Here is a 24,767-nt window from a genome sequence, read left to right as displayed (position 1 = left end):
CTGAGAAAAATTACAACTGTGAAAGAAGCGATCTAATTACTGTACTATATCTTACAGAAAAGAAAATTGCACTTATTGTTACAAGGTTTGTTCCTTTCATAATTAGAGATTTCACTGATAGATTAAATCTGAAATTTTCAACGTTATGTCAGTATATAAATAGATTTAAATATGTTTGTTTAAATTGGCCTTTTATTATAATTTCACAACATACATGGGAATATATATATCAAAAATTTAATCTAGAAAATTTCCTATTACATTATTTTCATTCTCAGTTGTCGTACGCAATATATTCTAAGACAGCTTACTGTACTCTAAGTTTGTTATAAAGTAATGCAAAAGCTCATTTGACCAGTAGTGCTGTAAAAAAAAATTTGAAATTTCTTCCCTCTTTGCACTGCCTTTAACTACAATATTTCTAATCAATAAATGTTTGTTTATGTTTTTATTTACATGTAAATTTGAGTTGATCACAAATGATGATCTTAAAATATTATGAATGTATATAAAGGATTCCTCATCGTGAATTAAGTAATTGTAGTTAGATAAGAGAATGCTTGATAAAACTTCAATAATTTTAAAATCTCCAAATAACTTCTTTTATAATACTATATATAATTAAATAAACACCAATTTTACCGCATTTTATTATTTACAATTCCGTTAATACCTCGAAAGTTACATGAAAGATGGGACCAACGAAAAGCCTGTAAGTCGATGGTCTAATTTAGTCCTGGGTCCTGTCTTATTTAAATGAGACCAAAAGCTGAAAAATACTTGTTTAGCAAAAATATATGTCCTAAAAGAATGCACTTTTCATACAAGTGCATTCAGTCATCAATGCAAAATAATATTTAAATAAATGTGCTTTGTAAAATGAATTTATTTTGATCCCGATAGCTTCATAAAATTTAACCTAATTCTTTGGCTACTCAATTTATAATTATGAAGCAGGTGAAAAAGAAGAAATAAAGAACACAATATCCGTCCTTCGCTTTTCTTGTACAAGCCGGTAAAGTGGTTAAAGACCCTGACCGCCGTAAGTACGGGTCCGGTTTCGAATTTCGGAGATGGCATGGATGCAAGTGTCCATCCGTTCATAAGAGGCAACGGTGGCCACGTATTAGATGCTTCAGTAATGAAATGGCCACCACTTCTGGCCCTTGTAGCTCTCGCTAGGCTAGTGGCTATTAAATAGAGCGACAAGGCATTCAAAAAAATGAAACTGTAGCTGCTCCTATGCATATAAACGTAGAGCAGTTGCAATGCGTGTGAACCCAGTTGTAACTTAACTGCAGTTTTTGAAGAGAGGTGTGGAGCTTTATAGAACTTAGAAGAAATTATTATGTTTTCATATATATTATTTCCGTAAAGCGCAGATATAATATATAATCTCTAATACATATAGGAACAGTAATGTTTTGTTTATCATTAGGAGGTATGAGTGTTTATCATTAGGAGGTATGGGATACTAGAAGTTCACGATTGGTAGTACAGGTGTTCTCTTCACCAATTTTGATGGAGAATAATCCGAGAGGGTCTCTCACCCCCTATTTCCGTAACATCAACCAGTCGAGAGGATTTGCCATCTTGCCGAATATTTTGAGTGCCAACATGCTGCATAGACAGTTTATGCCTATAAACATCCATGCCTTCTGCGGGATTCGAATCCAAGCCCAAAGATTTTTCTTGAATAATAAGCTTTAATAATAATTTCACAGTTTCTCTCTTTTTCTCAATTTTAATCACTAACCTGGAGTTACTGTAATTATCTACCATAATCAGAAGTAACAGTTTCTATCTATGGACTTCTCGATCGGTTCAACTAAATCGCTATGCCCCTAATTCTAAATTATTTTCAGATTGTTTGAATTTCACACTTCTGTAAAAAAAATAAGGCACCGCGTAACTTCGAGTTCACATAATTTGAAATATTATAGTAATATGTTATCTCATTTGTGTTTTAATATTTGATTATACTGTCATATAACTGTCTTTTCTTTGCCATTAACGCTAGATAAAAAAAATAGATTCATCGACAAGTGGCGTCAGGCGAAAAAACATACAAAAAAAAATCTGAAAGGTTTCAGATTTTAAATTACGTCCAAAGGGGCGTTTTTTAACGTTTTGTGTGTTACCTTTATTTATTAAATATCATGTTCTTTGCACTTAAACCTTAAAATTTCTGTTCAATAGCAATGTCTCAAAATAATTTTTAAATGAGCATATCTTTAGAATTTCCGATACACGGTTCCACGCGTTGGGGATAAAAAAGTTTTTTTGTTTTTTTGTTTCCCGTAGAGTGTTGCCATTGCTCGCTTTTAAATCGTTGACGTTGAGTCTGTTACTCAAAAATCCCTTTAAATTTTACAAAATAGAAAATCGGTAATAAAACAAATTCCAAATTTCAAATTTGGGCTTCCACATGCCCATATTCGTAGGAGGATGACGTCATTCAAAATTCGATGGCTGTATGTACCGTTGTTTTATAACAATGCGAGGAATATACATACATTATAGCAGATTTTTCATTATTTAATTTCTTCAAATATAATGCAGGACTCTAACATTTGGTGGCAACAGTTTGAAAACTGATTCGCCGTTTATAGTGTTTCAACGCAAAATCGCAAAATGAAAACAATAGTCCTTCAGGGACAAAGCCTCTTTGGACATTGAAAAATATCTTTTAAAAACCTTTATAATTTCCGTGTAGATTGCTAAGCTGGGATCTTTAAAGCATCTTTAATCCCTCCTTCTTTTTTTTTTTTTTTTTTTTTCGGTTTCTCTAATAAGTGGTGTATATTACAGCATGCCGAAATTCCAATGGATAGGAAATTTACAGTTTGCTCTGCTTTGTCCACCCTGCAAGCTTGATGCACTACTGGTTTCGTGGAAAATTGAAAGAACAGGCTCTCTCATCGACCGCAATCAAGTGTTGCGGCCACTTGGGCATCACCAGCTCTTTAAATGGTGCTGCGAACCTGGTGACATGTGATCATTACACACGTGCGATATAATCCCGAATGGGAGAAGCGGGAGAAGCTGAGGCGGTCTCGGTAATGGAAGGTCGCATTCGTAGCGTTTGTCAAACTGTCACCGCCCCATAAAATTAATAAATGGGTGAAAGGGTATAGGGCGTTGACAGGCTAAGGGACGTTATGTAGTCTGTGTTTACCTATAATTATCATAAACCACTTTTTGAATGCTAAACATTCTTTAGAAGAATTTATTCTTATGGAAGTAATACCCCGTGTTGTTACCAACTGTACTAGTCTCCGTAGAAGATATTAAAAAGGCGTATTTATTTAATAATTAATTTTCTTTCATATCGAATGAGAGTGTAGTAATATAGAAAGAATTTTTTTTTTCTTTTTATTATAATGACTGCTTGAAATTGGACGTCTATTAATTCCTTTCACAAATGGTTGTAAGGAATTCATGTTGATTTTTATTTCGTAATACATAAATAGCTTCTAGAATTGCTACGAAATGTAATAGTTACGAAATATTCATAATCTCTACATACGAGTATAATAAAAGAAAGAGTATGTGTGTCTTTTCGTTCGTGCTGCGCGTAATCCAATAGACCCAGGGCTACGAAATTTGGTATATAGGTGCATCTAGACAAGAGCCAGTGCACCTTGTATCGATTTTTTTAAAATTCGAATCAGATTTTTTAAAATTTTATCTTTTCGATTTTATAGTATCAATTTGAATTGTTTCATTCTTTTAGAAATGTAGTTTTGGCAACAGTTTTTTATTCAATTGTATACTGGACTGCTGACTGTTGAAAATCAGCACTGTGGCCACTTGAAAAAACGAGGGCGATAATTCTGTGCAGTTTTTAAATTTAATGTTTCTCTTGAATATTGAACGTTTGTTTAGAGAAGGCAATGGGAAGTTGGTTAATTTATTTATTAAGATAATTAATGTTTTCATTAAGGGATATTGCTTATTTCATTGTAATTTTCTTATATGTAATATATTTTTTTTAAAATTTGTTGGAGTTTTTTTTCATTAAGTTGTTCTGCAGAGTAAAATTCTGCGCAGTTTTTAAATTTAATGTTTGGTGTTTCCTTCAGGCATTTTCCGGTACATTTAAAAGCCAGACGAAGGCTCGCCGCGTAGCTGCTAGTCTACAGTAAATACGTAGTTTGTTTATAAATGCATATGTTTTTGCTGCTCTAATGAGTCGCCTGTTTTGTTTGTTGTTCATTTCCTTTTACGTCTATTCGCTTCAAAAATATGTTAAAAAAGAAGAAATAAAAAGAATTAACAAGAGAATGAGTGTATATTTGATTAATTTGATTCTACCTGTTAAAAGTTAATTTTGTTACTTGAGTTATATTCCCGTGAGCACTTGAGGTATATTCCCGTAATATCTGCTGCTAGTAACATCTCAATTAGGCCAACCTGACGTGCATGCCGTCTCATAAGCAAACCGCTTTATTTATTCTTATAAAATTCTTCCAAAAGGGTCTTGATCATCATATATATGTGATGTCATTTTACATTCCATCCAGAGGGATATTTAATCTGTAAGTAGAGGGATGAGTAAGGTAAGCTACTTCTTCACATGTGTTATTAATTATCTTCTTAATCTTGTTAAGTTGAAAATTTAAGATGGTAGCTATGATTTGACAATTTCAATAGGCATTTATTAAAAAAAAAGGAGGGAAATCAAGCAGTAGTTCTTTTATTATATTTGTTGTTTAGTGAGACTGAATATAATGATTTGAAAAATAAAACTTTCATGATTCTCACTTTCATTTTTGGATCCCAGAGCCAAGTCCAAAAATGGCGGCCGTTCCTTGCGAGAGAAGTTGGAGAAGATTGGCTTAAACTTACCTGCCGGCAGGCGGAAAGCGGCAAACGTAACTCTCCTTACATCTTTAGTAGAAGGTAAGATAGTATGGCATCTTCTATTGCATAAAAAGTGAAATATGTATTGCTTTGCTGTATTGTATTTATTGCTTTACCTGAAACTTTTGCTTAGATTTTGACACGCTGAACAAAAATAAGCCAGATAAAGGCAATATATTTTATATTTATATGTCTTAATTAAGTTTAGTTTCAACCTCTACAAAATAGTCTTCTTTCTACATCTATGCATAGATCTCAACGCTTGTACTGTAGAGTCATTAGGTTAATTGAAAGCAGGAAAGATGAAAAATATGCAACCGCCTTCGCCGGGAATCTAACCACGGACCTCTGAAATACCGGCTCAGTGTGCTGACCACTACACCACGAAGGCACGCTAGGGAAGCGGAAGAAATACCTAATATACTTCCCTTTTTAAAGGGCCAGTGGGGTTTTAGGGGACATAGTCGCCAAACCCTGGGTGCAAAGAATCATCATCCACAACCCTTTTAGTTCGGGCGCCACTTGTAGAGTCGTTAGGTATTTTTTTTTTTTTTTTTTTTTTTTTTTTTTGGAAGCAGGAGTTATGAAAAATGAGCAACGCCCTTGCCAGAAATCGAACCACGGACCTCTGGAATACGCGCCCAACATGCAGACCACTACACTACGAAGGCATGTAAGGAGGCTGGAGAAATACCTTAGAGCACCATGACTGGAAAATCTTTTAGATATTTTTTAAACAAAATGCAGATATTCAAAACTTTGATTACGGAATTCGCATGCTATTTGGCCTGATTGTGCAATAAAAGATTGAAGCAACGACGTTTCAGTTATGATTTCGGCTGAGAAAATTATTAAAAGAAAAAAAAAAAAAATCTGAAAGGTTTCAGATTTTAAATTACGTCCAAAGGGGCGTTATTTTTCACATTTCGTGTGTTACCTTTATTTATTAAAGATTCTGTTCTTTGTACTTAAACCATAAAATTCAATTTAAGAGAAATATCGCAAAATAATTTTAAATTAAGCATATGTTTAGAATTTCCGATACACAGTCTCACGCGCTGGAGATAAAAATGTTTTTTCTGTACAACTTTGCCATTGCTCGCTTTGAAATCCTTGAGTTTGTTAATCAAAAATTCGTTAAAGTTTTACACAACATTAAATCGATAATAAAACAAATTCCAATTTTCAAATTCGGACTTCCAGATGCCCATATTCACAGTAGGCTTACGTCATTCAAAATTTGATGGCTCTAGGTATCGTTGTTTTATCACAGTGCGAAAAACATACATACATTAATGCAGATTCTTCATTATTTAATTTCTTCAAATATAATACAGGGCGATAATATTTGGTGGCAACAGTTTGAAAAAGGAAACGGACATTCAGAGTAATTCGACGCAAAATCGCAAAACGAAAACAATAGTCCCTCAGGGACAAAACCCCTTTCGACTAAAAAGAAAACGATGTCAGAAGGATTTTAAATCTTGATGATGAAAAATAGAACCCTCTAAGAACTTTGTTTCCGCAAAATACGACGGTTCTCAAGGTCGAGTTTCCTTCGAAATTCGATGATTAAAGGCTTTAATAGCGTTATATTGGTCCTGTAAAATATGATCTCCTCATTAATCATAATTTAAATCACTGAAAAGTAACAGAGATTAATTTAATTTGAAAAGAATTTTTTGATAATTTCTGAAGCGGTATTATATTAGGCAGGATGTCATAATTTGGCGATGTAGCATGATGGTCCTTCTCCTAAATAACCATCAACGTGGTAGTCGATAAATGAAGATCTGTAAGCCATTGCAATGCCCACCTTCGAAAACAACGATTCACGTAAACTTGTAGAATCAATAAATGATTTTATTTTGTATATCTCCAGGATGGGAAATTTTTTCTTATTAAGCAAAGTTCAGATATACTCGTCTGTTATATAAGATTTTACAAACGTTTAAAGATTCAAAATCTCTAACACCATAGTTTTTCTGTCTCATCTGTAGTAAGTTTCGAGGTAAATATATTTGTTTTCATTTAATTAAGAGTATTATTGAAACTAAATCATTTTTAACATGATTAACAACAAGGAACACTGCGAAGAGAGTAAACCAAGCCAAATCCGTCAAAGAACATCGATTTTGGATTTGTGATGTAAATAAGGGTGAGTGAGGTCAGATTTCCGAGTAAACCATCACTTCATTGGACGATTAATCACTCTTTTAAAGAGTGGATACCTACACATGTTTGTTTGTTTTTTTCTCTAAATTTCTTGTTGCGTTTTTCTTCGAAATAAGCGAATCGTCTTCATACTTTTACACAACGGAAACCACTCCTGAATTTTTGTTTTTATTTATATTTTTTAATTTGTTCTACTGGCGGTGAAGATGAAAACTAAAACAGCTCCTAGTGGAATAATTTAGCGGGAAAATCTAGTCGCCAATAGACTTTTCTTCAAATTTTAAGTTTGCGCTCCATCCGGGGTGGAGTTAATTGACATTGATAGATAAGGACAAACCAGTGCCTCATTTAGGCTCTTAAGAAGTGGCAACATTATGGAAAACGTTCTTTGGGATATCACATTCTGAAAAAAAAAAAAAAAAAATGCAGGGCAACAAAAATTAAGGAAATGGCATCATTAAATGTGATATTTTTTGTAAAGATTATGTCATATGTAGAATAATTTTGTATAATTTAATGCTGTTTTTATACAATGTCCCAGAAACTTAAATCAAAAAAGATAATTAAACCTAATTTAATCCATTTTTGGTTTCCCTGGCCTATATGTAAGAATTGCTGAGCTAATAAAAGCAGCTGCTTTGTATTAATGGGATTTGATAGAAATTTTTTCGAGTTGCCTTTGAATCCATTTTCATGAGATATTCTACCGTTGCGACTTTTAATATTACTTAAGTTTAATGTTACTTAAGTTTAATGTTACTTAAGTTTAATTTATTACGACTTTTAATGTTACCTACGGAAACTAATCATTCAAAATTGTAATGTAATGTCTTCTTGTACGGATACGACAGTTATTACCATTATGAAATATTCATTTATATAAAGCATGCATTAGCATAAGATTACAGTATTGTTATATTAACTTTTATGTTTAAACATATACAAGCAATTAAGGGTGCTTTCGATAAGCATTTGATTTTGTTTAACAAAATCATTTTCACGACATCTAGTCTTTAATTCCTCGCTTCATTACGCATTCTAATAATAGTAAATTAGAGAATGATATCAGGTAAAGTTTCATTATGAATTAATTCTTGTAGTTCTCTTTTCTTTTTATTTTCACCTGCGCTAACCCCAGGATAGAATCGCTGAAATTATTCAATACTTAACGAGTCGGATAATTATTATCATGTAATTAAAGATGAATTACAATTATAAGGTCACCATTTCAGTTTTATCAATACAATTATGCTAATATTAATTACAAGTTTGTCCATTTAATCGTAATATTTTATGCTTGTGACTTGCATTACTTGCAATTCTCCGTTCTTTCGTTTAACGGTTGGTTATTATATGCCTCATTTTATGTTATTCTATATAAAATAAGTACATAGTAGAAAATGTTATATATGTTAATTCTCCTAAACATTAGTTTACGTGAGTTTTTCTGACTTTGATGCCTCATCGAAAATTTCTTTAAAATTAAGAGTTATAATATCATTTCTGATAAAAAATAAGACATATTCAAAGCGATGTAAGTATATTATTATTATTATTAATGTTTTGGAATATAAGTAATAAAGGAAAAGGAAGTAATAAATAATATACAAGTAATAAAGGTAAGGAAATATAAGTTTTATTTTAATAAAAAGCAAAATCGACTTTTTCCGAGTAGTTTATAAATGCGAAAAATTTATTCTAGAATATCAGTTTTTAATCTTCTTAACATAGAGATGAATGATTTATAGAAATGAATGTGATATGTAACAAAAGAATAATTTTAAAGCCATTTTATTTCAAAGCCATTTTTGTGGAAAGAATATAATGTCATAATGTTCAATGTATGTGAATACGTGAAACAAGTTTAAGCCGAAAATTGATAATAACATTATCAATTAAATTTTAGTAAATATACAACGCTGATGGAACGAGACGGCTCCCGACCTAATGCAACTTAAGAGATGGCAAACAGGATTAATGCCGCCCCACCCTTGTTCAATCGACGATGTTGCGACCCCCCAGAGAAAAGGCAGACAAGGCAGTACCAGTACGGTCCCTGCCGAGCCTTACTCTATCCTGAGAGCCCTCAGGCCTTCTGTGAAGTCTGTTATTATGCCCCCGTGGTTGAGAGTAGGTACAGATCCTACCCAGTACTTCCCAGGCGTTCGCCTGAGTCAACCCCCGGGGGGTTAGTAAATATACAAATAGAAATCCGATTATTAATTCCTATGCCTTTGGAAGCACACTCGAAGCGTATTCGCGATGTCTGGAGTTCGAATCCTGGCGAGAGTATAGCGGCTATCTTCCACTTTCTGCATCAAGAAAATCCTAAAATAATGTATAGCAGCACCCGAGCTAAAAAGATCGTAAACGATAATTTCTTCCCGCTAGGATTTGGCGACTGGGTCCCTTAGTCTCCAGTCACTCTTTAAAAGAGAAAGTATATATGGTATTTTTTCCCTCATTCCTAGATGCCTTTGTGGTGTAACTGGATACACGTATTTGGAAGATCCGGAGTTTGAATCCCATCGAAAGCATTGCGGATTTTTTCAGTTTCCTGATCGAAAATATTCCAATGACTCTATAAGTGAAATTAATATCAATAGCTTTCAAATGAGAAAATCTGGACTATCAATCTCTTTTACAGATAAAATTTAGTACTGTGAGAAAACATTTCAAATGAAACAAAATTTCGCATGCCGAGAAATATGTTCCTTACAAGTGATTTTAATTTCCATCAGTTATATGTACCCATTGGTCAAATACATAAGAATTTAGTAGTAACACGGTCTCAATTTTAGGTGATATAATCTTTAACTAAGCGCTGGTTATTTCTATCCTAGTAATCCGAGGATTATGCTTTCGCAACTTATGCTCATTGCAAAAGCACTGGACAGTATTCACTTGAGAATAAATCTTTTCCCACAAATTCATAGCTGCCAACAGATCTGAGAGCCCTTTTGGCAAACAAATCGCCACGATATTTTGCAATTGCTGGCTGCTGATACCTTGTCTTCGTGAGGTGTTGCGTTATGCTGTTGGAACATGTCCCGTGATATTGCAGGTTTGCATAGTTGGACAACCAAGTAGAGCGACTCATCATATTACTCTGCAGTCATTGTTCCGTTGAAAATCAGAAACTGTTAGCTTTTTGTGCTGAAAGTACACCAAGCTACGATTAAAGTTAACGATTTGTGGGACTCCTATTAGCAGCAAAATGACCGTCCCAATTAAATGTGGCACCCAGATTCTCAGTCAGTGATCTCATTGATCATTAGTGCTCAGACAAAATCGAGGTCATCATTGTACCCATTGGCCACCTGGGGGTATAAGGTGTTTTCTCCCTCCATTCTGAATACCTTCGTGGTGTAACAGTAGCACACTCGGCGAGTATTCAAGAGGTCCAGGTTCGAGTGCCGGCGAGGGCATTGTACATTTTTCACGTCTCCTGCTTTTTTTTTATCTAATGACTCTACAAGGGTGCTACACTACTAGCATTGACGACTGTAGTTTGATGTTAATGATGGACGTATAACTAACAAATATGCTTCAACTAATCGACAAGAAATCATTCTCGTTGACATTGGAATAACTTCAGACTCCTCTAAAAAATTCAGTAGCTGTAAATTGTAGGGCAAGTATTGCATCGTTTTATGCAATATAACTTTCATATTGATGTTTTATATCCGGTATGAGTCATGTTTTCATCTTTTACATATTTTATAGTTGTTGCGTTTACATCACAGTATGACAGATGATAGGCAACGGAGGACGGGTGAATTTGGCGCTTACCAGAGATCAGTAAGCAGGTGTATGTCCCTCGTCCTCCACTGTCCAGCATTATTCAAAAATTTAAGAATTTAGGTAAGTTTATGTGGCCATACAAGGGTTAGATGGCAATATGATGGCTACTTTTTTGGAGACAAAGGATTCAAGAAACATACTGAAATGCCATAATATAAAACACTTGAAACCTGACGAAAACCTGAAGCCACAGTATGACACGAAAACCAACGTGTTGAAGGTTCCGGTGCTTAAATCTTTGATGTACATAGGTTGATATTTAACCTTCTGATCTCATTGACAAAAGCCTTCTGGAAAGCGCCTCAAACTCACTTTTACCTCTAAATTTCTGAGACAGAAAACAGCAGGAAGAAAAACAACAATTGTGAATGTTTATGGAAACCTTAAAACTTTCTCCAATTTTATTTATTTATTATTTTCAACTTTTATACTAATAACTAGAAACTACAAAATTTCGCATAGCAGATTGAACTAAATACAACCTTGAATTTGCACAGTACTGAGAAAAAAATTTAATAGTGTTGCATTTTCTTTTTGAAATAGTCAAATATATCAGCTCTTTTATCTACAAAATATTCAGTTAAATACTTCTGTACGTTTCAAGTTATGTCTTCCTATATGTTCAAATTCAACTATGTTTTTCTTATTAGTTTCATGAAGTGTTTTTTAAGTTTATTGTTATTATTGTTTTTATTTATTAGCCGAAATTTTTAAGTTTTTTCTTTTCTACTTCCTACTCCTTGAAAAACTCCTTCGATCCTTTTTATATCGTCATTTGCTTCCTGTCGTTAACTTTCTTAGCGTAGTTTATAGCGATTTTTTAGAGTAATGGTTTCCCGGGTCGTTAAGGAATCTTGTGACTTGAGCTTAAACTTATTAATTTAAAAATGTGTTACCAACAAAGAATTTTTTCTGTTAATTTGGTATGTAGTTATATACATACAACACTTGATTATCATAAAGTTTAAACTTTTATGCTGTACCGATAATTAAGCATTTCTATCTTATTTTGTGACCAGGTGAAGCGATTCATTTGGCGAGGGATTTCGGGTATGTGTGCGAAACGGAATTTCCTTCACGCCAAGTTGGTGAATATTTATGCAGAAACCACAGCGATCCCAGTGAACTTTACCGGAGAAAAGAATTATTCCTAGCCACGAAGTAAGTGTGCTTGTTACTTTTCTTTCTGTTACTAATTCTCCTGATCCTAACCTCAGCCAGAACAGATTTACAAATTTGATGCTGGTCAAGACGCGAAGAGTAGCGCCTGCTGTTGGCTTAGGCCAGGGTTTCCTAAACCTTTTGGTGTGGGGAACCCATAATAATTGCGGAAACTTTGTGGTACTCCAATAAGTATTGAGCAAACTCGACACACGCATGAGTGAAACTGCTAGTTTCTTCACTTGTGCTGTAATATACTACTGCAGACTTAGGCATTAACTTTAATTTTTTAAGTAAAATGAACGTTTATATTATAAAAAATGCGTTGAAACGTTTTCGTTTTTTCTTTATCTGTATTGTCTTATTTTTATCTGTTTTCAAATACATTATGCAAAAATGTTTGGTAGTAAAATCATTATAATAAGTTAAATATCAAAATTGCTAAAAGTTTTGGCAACCCCCTACTGCAGGCCCTTGAAGAAACTCTCAGGAAACGGATCCAAGAATTTCTGACCCCTCTTACCCTATTGCCAATTTCTAGAAAGGCCAGTAAGTTCCATAGTATTTTAAGAGTCCTTATGTCTCAAAAACTCTATACAACTGCATACATCTGTGCCTTCTTCGTGATTCGAAGACGGCACAGACACTTCGGTCCAAAGCTATGGAAATCGGCTTCTCTTGCCAGTAACAATGGAATGGCAGTTTTCTTGGTTTCATACAAGTGATTAGTCTCTCTTGCCAGTAACAATGGAATGGCAGTTTTCTTGGTTTCATACAAGTGATTAGTCTCTCTTGCCAGTAACAATGGAATGGCAGTTTTCTTGGTTTCATACGAGTGATTAGTCATCTGACTTATTTGAAATGCATATTAGTATATGTCTAGTCATCGAAAAAATATCTGCTACGAATTCCAGGATGTCAGGTTATCCACGATGGTAACATAAAAGAGATATGACGCAAATGCACAGGAAAGTTATACAAAAAGAAAGTGAGATTAAAATCTACTACACAGTTAAATCTTCTCAGCGATTCACACTGAATTTTTTTTAACAGTTACTCTCTATTATTAATTTTATGCGCTTTCAAGGACTGTAGCAACAGAATATTTTAAAAATGCTGATGAAATTATGTAAGCTGGTTGCCTCTACAGTATGGTAGTAATTTTACCATACAGTATACGGGTTTTTTTATGCTGACACTGTCTTTCGCGTATGTTAACCAGGCGGAAATAAAGAAAGATCCTGGGATCTAACTATGTGAACTTACTGTAAACAAAGATTTCATGCAACGGTTCTTTGGATGAGATGCTGAAGGAAACTTTTGTCAGGTCTGATAACAGTTTTCGCTGCTGAGTCTTTGAAAATTAAAAAGATTCAAATTTTCCCCTTCTCTGATGTACCGACGCCAGACTTTACCAAGTCGTTAAAGGTTCAAACCATGTCCTATCCTGAAATAGCGAGTATCACTGATGAATTCTTTACAAGCTTTGAGAACTAACACATGAGTGTGGCAGGATCTTACTGGAGAATCTACATCTGCTGCCATTGTTTTCTGGGAGCTTCTTAAGAGAACATTTGAGATGTGTGAACAACGAGGTAAAACTGAGCTCTCTGCATGAGAAAAAGTATGCAGCTTGTCTTTCAGAAGCATAAGCTGATTAAAATTATTAATACATATATAACACTTATTATATATTATTGCTATTTTATTCAATTTTCATGAATTTAATTTATATGCAATAAGCAGCCATTAGTTGTAATCTGTTTATTGAATTAAATATAAATTATAATAAGAAAACTGATATCAGTTTTTAAAGTTGTCGCTGAGAAAAGCTAAATGTATTATAGTTAATACACTTGTAGTTGATATTACGACATATCTTTCTTATGATTTTACCCAATGGCTGATTTTTTTTAATGTTATTTTTCGTTTCTTTTTTTTTTTTTAAGATTAGTTCTCATGCGTTGACTTTTGATCTTGAAAACTGACAAAAATGAGAATATTGAACAGGAATTTTAACCTCCCGTGGTTGCTAAAACATACTTAAAGAACCAATGTTTCATGCTGAATATTTTATTTGTTTTTTTTATGAGTTTAATTTGGTTTAGTTATTCATTTAACATATGTTCTTGTCTTTATATTGAAATTTAGTGTTTGCACTAGCAGTCCCACTGAATTTGATGCACATTGACAATATTATTAAGAATCGAAATTGAATCATCGTTAGCTTAATGTATGCTGAGTAGTTTTATACTGTTAATATTCAATACAGTGACTTTCCTCTGAATACAATTAAATTATATTATATATTTGGCATTTCTATATATACTGAGCCTGTGATGCTTTATAGTAAATCTTTGACGCGGGTTAATATCGTAACAGTTTATAATTAAAAAAAAGCTGGTTTTAAATTTTTTATTTTGCATTTTATTACATAACACAAATTCTCTCCAACTTCAGAATCTAACATAGAAAATCTCAGTGCAATTTCAAATCAATGAAACATACCCTTTGTTTGAAACAATGAAGTGTTATTGTACGACAGTCCGTTTACTGTTCTTCCATGATCATTAAAATATGTATTACTTGTGCGATTATTTATCGTGTAATATGAATAACATTATAGATCTAAAAGCACTACTAAATATTTTTTCACATAGGTTAATCTAATTTATACAGTAGTAAGCGGTCTATAATAATTTAGTAATTAATATTTGTCATTTTGCTATGGGATATTTGTTATCAGTTTGTTTGAAAGAAGTTACGAAATTCTGAATAACTTTATCGTATTTTTTCTTACGACTGGCAACTCATTTAATTTCTTTATCATATTGCATATATTAGAAATAACATTATAAAGTTTCTAAAAATTTCAAAAATTTATTATAAATTCAATATTTATTATGATGTTAAATATTTATAAAATTTTACTCATTTCAGGCAAATTATGAAGGAATTTGTAGATCTCTTAAATCAAGACCGCTCTCCGTTGTGCAACACAAGGCCTCAGAACATTCTCGAACCTAATATACAGAGACATCTGACGCACTTTTCTCTCATAACGCACGGTTTCGGTAGCCCGGCCATCGTTGCCGCGCTGACTGCTGTCCAGAACTTCATGAATGAGTCTCTCAAATATCTTGAGAAACAGCTAAACTCTTACCAGACATCAGGAGGAACGCATGTTCCTGGAGTAGACACTAAGAAAGAGGACCAAAAGAAATGAAAGTGTACCAATTTGAAACATATACTCGGAAAAAACAAATGATCGAAGAAAGATTATGTTGGATTTCTGAGTCTTCAACTAGTCTTTCCAGAAGACTCGGGCTTATGATACTTAGAACTTGTTGGGACGTACCCTCCTGGTACTTATTTCACCATTCCCGTCCCAATTTCAATCACTTGATGAGAAAGAGGAGATTATAAATAAGTTCTCAGCATAAGATGAAAGAGCCTGGACGCAAAAGCTGGCACACGTCAACAAGATCTAAATGGACTACGTTGGGGACCTAGAGGATAGAAAGTCCTGTTGACCAGGATGAAAGATATGTTCTCCAAAGCCAAAATATCCTTCTTGTAAGGAGTCGTTATCATTCAGTTGCCAAATTGACGAATTTTGTCTCCAAATTCATATGTAAAGACTAGTTTGCATCATGTGCTGTTCCATGAACAAAAAGATATCTGTATGTGGCCAAATCCCTACTGACGACATATTTCTACCGTTTCATAAGGTGGAATGTTGCTCATCTGTTGTCTATAGTGGCAACATGATTAGTTTTAGAACATTTAGAAAGATACTTTTCTCTTTCAATCTCCTATAAGTGGGGGCTTGTATAATATTGAGCTAATTAACATGTATTGTAATTTATTAATTGGATCTAATTTTTTAATCCTAGTTGACTTCTAAACAAAATAAGGCAGTAGTATTTAAATTGAAGTATTCGAATGGTTTTTTTTTCATTGTTATTTTCATAGTAAACATATGAACGAAAAATGTATTATATTAAAAACTTGCCGTTGATCGCATTAAAAAGAATATCTTTATGTGAAAATAGTGTAAAGCGATTACATCATTCAAATATTTTCGGAATATATATTTCAGTTTTATTCATATGAAATTTAAACGTATATCAGTAATAATGTTGCATAAAACTGTCATAAAATTTTTGTTGTGAAATCTTACGAAAAATGTTAAAACACATTTAGATATTCTTCGCCATTGGTTCAGATGGTCATGTGATTATTTTCAAAGACTTTGTCAAAAGTATTGGCTCTGAAAACACTACACTGTAATACTGCTATGCATAATGCAAGACATACTATAATTTATGAAGTTATTAAGAATTTTATTTATTTATTAAGGATATTAATTAATAACATGCATATTTTTTAAAACTTTCGGCATATTTGAATAAAATGTTTACTGTTTATTTAATAAAACACCGATAAAAATTTAGAAAAATTAATATCTGAGATAATTAAAATTTATCTCAAAAAGAATATTTATTTAATTAATTAATCAATACCCTGATCCTTATTATCAATTACCTACAATATAAATGCCGAATATTAATTAAAATATTTCTGTTATTTAATTTAATTAATTAGAAATATGAAAAATTAATAAAACATTTGATCGAAACGAAATGCTGAAGTACATTTAGATTTTTAAACATTCGGTTTTTCGACTTCTGGAGTAAACTCTAAATCCCTTTATGTATCTAAAATTTATTCATTTCCTGGCAAACGTTTTTGACGAAAATAATCTTATTTCATTATCATACGCTTCTTATTTCTTGAAAATTATTTTTAGGAGTTTGCTAGTAATGCAAATTTAACATTAATGATAATTAAACATTAATGATAATTAATTTAACATTAATGATAATAAACATTAATGATAATTAATTAAACATTAATGATAATTAACATTAATGATAATTAAACATTAATGATAATTAAACATTAATGATAATTTAACATTAATGATTAATGATAAGAATATTTATTTAATTAATTAATCAATACCCTGATCCTTATTATCAATTACCTACAATATAAATGCCGAATATTAATTAAAATATTTCTGTTATTTAATTTAATTAATTAGAAATATGAAAAATTAATAAAACATTTGATCGAAACGAAATGCTGAAGTACATTTAGATTTTTAAACATTCGGTTTTTCGACTTCTGGAGTAAACTCTAAATCCCTTTATGTATCTAAAATTTATTCATTTCCTGGCAAACGTTTTTGACGAAAATAATCTTATTTCATTATCATACGCTTCTTATTTCTTGAAAATTATTTTTAGGAGTTTGCTAGTAATGCAAATTTAACATTAATGATAATTAAACATTAATGATAATTAATTTAACATTAATGATAATAAACATTAATGATAATTAATTAAACATTAATGATAATTAACATTAATGATAATTAAACATTAATGATAATTTAACATTAATGATTAATGATAAGAATATTTATTTAATTAATTAATCAATACCCTGATCCTTATTATCAATTACCTACAATATAAATGCCGAATATTAATTAAAATATTTCTGTTATTTAATTTAATTAATTAGAAATATGAAAAATTAATAAAACATTTGATCGAAACGAAATGCTGAAGTACATTTAGATTTTTAAACATTCGGTTTTTCGACTTCTGGAGTAAACTCTAAATCCCTTTATGTATCTAAAATTTATTCATTTCCTGGCAAACGTTTTTGACGAAAATAATCTTATTTCATTATCATACGCTTCTTATTTCTTGAAAATTATTTTTAGGAGTTTGCTAGTAATGCAAATTTAACATTAATGATAATTAATTTAACATTAATGATAATAAACATTAATGATAATTAATTAAACATTAATGATAATTAACATTAATGATAATTAAACATTAATGATAATTTAACATTAATGATTAATGATAAGAATATTTATTTAATTAATTAATCAATACCCTGATCCTTATTATCAATTACCTACAATATAAATGCCGAATATTAATTAAAATATTTCTGTTATTTAATTTAATTAATTAGAAATATGAAAAATTAATAAAACATTTGATCGAAACGAAATGCTGAAGTACATTTAGATTTTTAAACATTCGGTTTTTCGACTTCTGGAGTAAACTCTAAATCCCTTTATGTATCTAAAATTTATTCATTTCCTGGCAAACGTTTTTGACGAAAATAATCTTATTTCATTATCATACGCTTCTTATTTCTTGAAAATTATTTTTAGGAGTTTGCTAGTAATGCAAATTTAACATTAATGATAATTACTTATCACTGCTTTTAACAATTTAAGCCCCTCATGAGATCCAGTCTGAATTACACAAATTTTGCATTCTCATAATTAGATCCTGTAACAATCATGCATTTAAAATCATTGTATTTTTGTTCCAACTTATTTTCATAGTGAAACATGCAATTTCGACACATCGCTAAAGTAACACTTTTGAGAGGAACAACATTTTTTAAAAAATCATTGCTATTATTTCCGTATTAAAAAGTACGGTAGTTACTTTCCGAATATATATTAATTCTTCCGACTACAAAGTCTGATCGACTGAATTTTTACAGACATCTACCGAAACACTGATTCCAATCATATGTAACTGAAGTTTTTACCTGTTGACAAGGAAAATATGAATTATTGCTTTTAGTAGCTGTAAAGGGATGATCATCGGAAGGCGATATTGGTTAGAAATCAATTTTAACTAACTGAAACAATTTAAAAAATAATATCCAAATAACGCAGTTAAAATTTTCTTTCTGTGATTTTTAAATGCCTTTTAAGCAAAAGTTATTTCTTTTCATGCTTAATAACTGACTTTTATAAAATCAAATATATAATACGCATCTGAGATGTGTATTTTGATTTACAGATATTTTGTTTTCCTATCATGTTATGCTCAGGAATAATTAATTCATGTTTTTGCCCAGATCGTATGCAGAACATAGTTTTCTTCTCACCTACTTGATATTTAGTTTCATGAAGGCTATCCTCCACATATCAGTCAGTTAGTTTTCAGCCGTAAAACATACTAATGCAAATATTTTACTAATCTTGAAATGCTATGTGAAAATCTAAAACGAAAACAAAAATATCATATGAAAAACGAAAATATAAAACCTGTTAAACTGATCAAGAAACACGTGCAATAATATACAGGCTTTGAAGAGAGCTTCATATGTACATGAAATGGTAAACTTATTATCCCGGGAAATATAGAGTAAAAGTCTTATTGTAATGATAAACTATTGTAATGCATGGATGATTTTGACATTTTGGCCAGTTAACGATACAGTATTAAAATAGTAAATTAATTATTGTTGATTTCATCAGAAAAGGCTGACTTATCATGGAATTATTAGCCTTTCTACGTAAATCAACAAATATATATTAGATAATTTATTAGTAATATACTATGAAATACGCTTTGCTAATTAAATTTTGAACTATTTTAATGTCAGATTTTAGATTCATTGTTCACACTTTCTTTTCATTTATATTATTTTTTTATTTCTTTCTGTGCGTAAATTTGTAGTGGTTCTGGCTTAAATTTTTCTTCGATTCTTTTAATGCAAATAATTCTAAATATCTGAAAGTGGTATCCCAGCCTATCCTAAAATTCAAAAGATTGGGATAATTGGATAGATCTTTCCTTTACATCAGTTGCGTATTTATTACAAATGTATAATTCAGTAATTTTTTTATTTCACAAAATTATAAAACTAAAATATAAATTTAATTCTTCTCTCCACCCCTCCTCCACCAAAAAGACAAATTTAAACATCGGAACTTTTTATTTGGTTAAACATCAAAGCATTATTACGTGTATAATTCAGTAATTTTTCTTATTTCACAAGATTATAAAGTTAAAAATTAAATTTAATTCTCCCTCCCCCCCCAAAAAAAGACAAATTTAAGCATCGGAATTTTTTATTTGGTTAAACATAAAAACGTTATTTTATTTTTGACGTTTAATAACAAAACAACAAATTTCGAAATATAATTCACAGCTCCGTAAAATATATTCACCCTATTTTATGTAATTTAAGGCGAAGGCCAATTTAAAACATTCTGATGAATCTAAAAATAAGTTTAGTTTAAGTTGGCTGAAAAAAATCAGTGAAACATTTTAAAATTAAACCTTAAATAAATTTAAAAGCAAATTTACTTTTAATTGTCTAAAAATGTTCAGAAATCAACGAAGAAGTTAAGCGTACATCATTCTGTTTATTTGCTAGCTCTTTGTTCATTAAATAAACTTAAAATCACTTTAAAGTAGGTACTTAAGTTTTTAACTGTTTGGTATAAATTTACTCAACTGGAGTAGTAAAACAATAAAATCAATAATGTCAGCAAAAGAATTTCAATTATAATTGATACTGACATCAAGACAGTCTAAATTTACTTTATTTATTTATTTTTAATCGAAGAATCGGAAAAGCTTAGGATTTATCTGCCACATAAAAACAACGATAATTTTCTAGTGCTAATAAGAAAATGTCTATTTTATACAGTCTGAAGAACTTGGCTCTTGGCTGAAAAGATTTATTACATGATATATCATTAGTCACTGTGTTAGGTTCCGCTTTCCGGTACTTAAATGGAATATACTAATCAAACTAATCATAGCTGGTGTTCTCCATACATTAAACTTAATTCTTTACTATCTTAATTAAACTAATTCTAGGCCTTTGAGGGATGCAGAATTGAATAGTTTAAACAAAATATAGTTTCTCAGTCGAAATATATTTGGGATTTTAAAAACAAAATATTTAAAAGCATGAATAATTTACATAAACTATGTTTTTTCTTTTCTTTTTTTAATTTAAAAGCATTGGTGATCAATTTTAAAACCCACTAGCATTTGGGGCAGTTTATGTGGTGTTAAAAGGATATTTTTTCTGTTTTTGATTTAATAATTATGAAGCTGTTCAAAGGGTAATTGGTTTACACTAAGGCAGCTCTATGCTTTAATATTTATCTCTGTTCCTAAGAAGTAATAAACAACTTATCTGCTATATAATATGGACATCTGTGACCTTTTAATGCTTATGCTTTTTATATAAAACCATTTTTAACATCATTTAGATATAGTCAACACTTTCAGATTCATCATATTAATAAAGCAATAAGTTTATGCTTTATTCCTCCTCAAACTGTTTTAAAACTTCACAAAGCAGAAAAGCATCTATAATATTATAAATTTAAAAAATGATGAGAAATGCGGGAATTTAATTCACTTTTTTGGACTGTTGTAAAATGATTGAAATCATTTCTAGAAATGAATGAAATGAATGCAAAAAATGTTATCTTTTTTTTTTTTTTTTGTCATGTAATATATTTATTTTTTGCTGAAATAAAATGAGATCAAAATATGTAAATCAAAAATATTTATGTTCCTTTATTTTTATTGAAATCATCTGTATTATGTGTATGTTATATTTCTCATTATTCATTATTTTTAAAATACCTAACCATTCATTAGTTTATAGTAAATTAATCTTGTTTTCTTTTAGTCGAAATTATTATTAAAAAATGTGTAAAGCAAAATGTTTGTTAGTTTCCTTCTGTGTGTTTTACTTAACGCTGTAACACAAATTTATAAATATATACAATTAGTATAAAAGCAATACTTGAAGTTCTTTCTGACAATATGGGACTCAAACGTTGTTAATTAATTATTCGTGAGTTCTAAATAACATTAATAATAGTCTCATATTGCCAAAGAACTACCCAAATTTTTGTCACTGTCAATTATAAGCAAAAAGGCAAACTTAAAATCAAACTAAAATGATTTGCAAAAGTATATAACCAAAATATACAGAAAGCTAGAAAAAGTGTGCAAAAGTACGTTCGAGAGCATATTCATTTTTAATTATGAAAGCGATCGAAGGAGTTCTTACCGTACAACAATAACAAATAGCTAAGCTCAAAAATATATGTAAAACATACATACCATGTAATATATAACAAAATACGATGGCCGCTTTAAAAAAAGTAATTGTTGACCTCAAAATTAACATTCTAGATTTGGTGATCTTCCCCTAAATCATCTGTTTTCCCAAATTCAGATTTTTCTATGTTACGTAATGTTTTAATGCAGATACCTCATGTCTAATCAAATTAATTCTAAACCAAAACTTTCTCTAACTCGAAACTATCAACTTCCTCCCTTCTTCCTTTGAACTGCTGCGTTCTCTTTCGCTTACGCTTTCGTACTGCAACTGGCTACTTTTCAGTGCTACTGCTTATTTGTCTAAGATGACGCCGTAGCTTTTTATTTGTCTATATAAAAATTATTTGTTTTCAACTATGATCGAAAAGTAATTTGTCTGCCAAAGAAATAATTTTTGATGTGCCTAAAAATAAATATGGTGATTCGCCGAAATTAGTTTTATCAACGTCCTATTTCTGCCTTATCCACCCAGCCATATCTACAGCCAGAAGTTAAAAGTACCGGATTTATGACTGCGCATTTAGTATATTACATATATATAATTTATTTACTAAATAATATTGATTATATTATCTCCTAAGATTCATACAACATTATTTATATATACATATGTTTATTGTACTATATAAACAATATTTTTGGATTATGGTATGTGTGTGTGTGTATGCAAATAATTTTGTAAATTTCTGGATGATTAGAAGTTAACTGCATAGATGCGTAAAGTGGCATTTATAGACAGATCTAGTTGAAGACAAAACTCAATTTATTTCTGGACAACCAATTCCTGAGATACACATTCTTATTCACACATCATTATGGGTGCGACATGCACCCTACAATTCTGTGTGATTTATCACATCTTCAGATAATGGACAAGACAGCGATGCAAACGACACATGCTTTGGGAGAAAAGCGTGTGGTGGTGTATTTAATTACGGCAAAGCACACTAGGGCTATCTGCCTAAGGGGAGGGATGCCTTCGTGGATGACTTTCTAAGGGAAACTGGCTCGTATATACGTTACACATGGGGAAAACCACGAAAACACCCATGTAGCCAGCCCGTTCGCGGGATTCGAACCTCCGACCAAACTACCAGTGTTCAGCGACTTTACCGCTCGGCCGCTGGTGGGCCTTGGGAGAAAAGGGAGAAAGCAAATGCGCATATGGGTCATAGAAGTGTGTGATATGGTCAAAGGTTTCTTTAATCTGATTGGAGCAACAAGTGGGCAAAACTTTAGGGGATAATAAAAGGCAGCTGTACGAGCAATATTCGCCGTAGAATGTACGATTGGAACGCAAACGGCGAGCCGCTAGATGGCATCGTAAATAAATGGTATAAAAGGGTCGGTCCTGGCACCCAACGGCATTCCTCTTGATGATCTCCTGCTACAGGATCCATCTGATTTTTCCTGAAGTTAAGTCCTTCTGGAAAGTCTCTCCGGTTACTGGGAAGTACTGCTATTATGCAGTAGAAACTCAATATAACTCACCTTAGTATCTTAGTATCCCAACGGCATTTTCTACTGTGGATTGCCGAGAGGATTACTCGTTATACAAACCACGAAATTTCCAAAGCGATGGATTGGTCGAGGTGGTCCCATAGCTTGACCATCAAGATCATCGGATGTCTCGTGTTTGGACTTTTTCCTGTGGGGCCATGTGAAAAGCCTAATATACGAGTGGTCCATTAAAACCAATATGGATCTAGTCGCCAGGAGTGTCGTTGTTGTCCTGGATATTTGGGAAATACCTGGTGGTTTCGCAAATGTGCGTCATTCCCTATCCCGCAGGTGTAAAGCCTGCATTATAGCTGGCGGAAGGTCTTTTACGCAATTTCTACGAGCATGTTCTGTTAATAAAATGTTTTCTGAAGTATCTTCTCTCATTCTTGTGCTAATTCTTTAAATGTGACAGTAGAAAACTACCTTTTAACTTCTCGCCGCTTACGTCCGATCATACATTCTATGGCGAATATTACTCACGTAGCTGCCTTCTATCACCCCCTAAAGTTTTGTCCATTTGTTCAGATTCACCCTGTGTAAACTAAAAGTACATTGCAATTAACAACGCTCTTAATTTAAATTATCCACTACATAATCATACCAAACACAGTAGAATGAAAAATATCATTCAAGGTCCAATGCAATCAAAAAGTTGGGAACAAACTTTATGCATTTATTTTTTCGTATATTCATGAAGTTATGACGAATGATATAATCCGTTAACACGAAATTACGAATTTTCTAACAGCAACTAATATTTTACTTTTAATATTTCGTTCAAATGATTGTTAATTAATAATAAAATTCATTCACATATCACAATTTAAAAAATTACTGCCATTAACTTTAGTGGGAAAAAAAAAAAAAGAAATTTATAAATTTTGTCGACATTACATTCATTCTTATAGCTCATTTCTAGAAAACTTATTGCTTTTAATGTATTTCCTATAGCTTATGAGTTCAGTATTGAGTATATAATATTTTGCTAGAGAATTTCTTATTCATTAAAAATGCGTAGATCAAACTTATTATGGTTTTCGATTTTCATATCTTCGGTTGTTTAATTGAAGACTATTTGGTGACATAATGAAATTATTTGCAGAAAAATCTTTAAAAGTATTGCTTCATTCATTTCAGCCCAGATTTTGTCTAAACCCACAGAGCTTGGGCCCAAAACCTCATTTTTCAGGAACCTCAAAATCATCTTTTATCTCTTCATAACCCTTTTTTCACTTGAGAAAACAAGGAAAATAAGAAAAC

The 24,767-nt window shown here is 31.5% G+C and overlaps 1 protein-coding gene across 6 annotated transcripts in view; it reads left to right on the top strand.

The window, feature by feature from the left end:
• LOC118191712 (transcription factor AP-2-epsilon-like) overlaps positions 1-21,592 on the top strand; it is a 357,763-nt gene extending 336,171 nt beyond the window's left edge. For all 6 annotated transcript variants that reach the window (XM_085827757.1, XM_085827756.1, XM_085827758.1 and 3 more), the window contains 3 exons: positions 4,787-4,905; positions 11,865-12,006; positions 14,947-21,592. In XM_085827757.1, coding sequence (XP_085683883.1) covers positions 4,787-4,905; positions 11,865-12,006; positions 14,947-15,232 — 547 coding nt within the window. In that variant the 3' untranslated portion in view covers positions 15,233-21,592. The remainder of the gene's footprint in view (positions 1-4,786; positions 4,906-11,864; positions 12,007-14,946) is intronic.
• The last annotated feature ends 3,175 nt before the right edge of the window (positions 21,593-24,767 follow it).

This window comes from Stegodyphus dumicola, chromosome 12, assembly GCF_044657685.1.
Source record: "Stegodyphus dumicola isolate Sdum_Otavi_A_Nest chromosome 12, ASM4465768v1".
Lineage (NCBI taxonomy): Eukaryota > Metazoa > Arthropoda > Arachnida > Araneae > Eresidae > Stegodyphus > Stegodyphus dumicola.
Note: the sequence above shows the minus strand (reverse complement) of the source record. Positions and strands in the feature narration are given on the sequence as shown.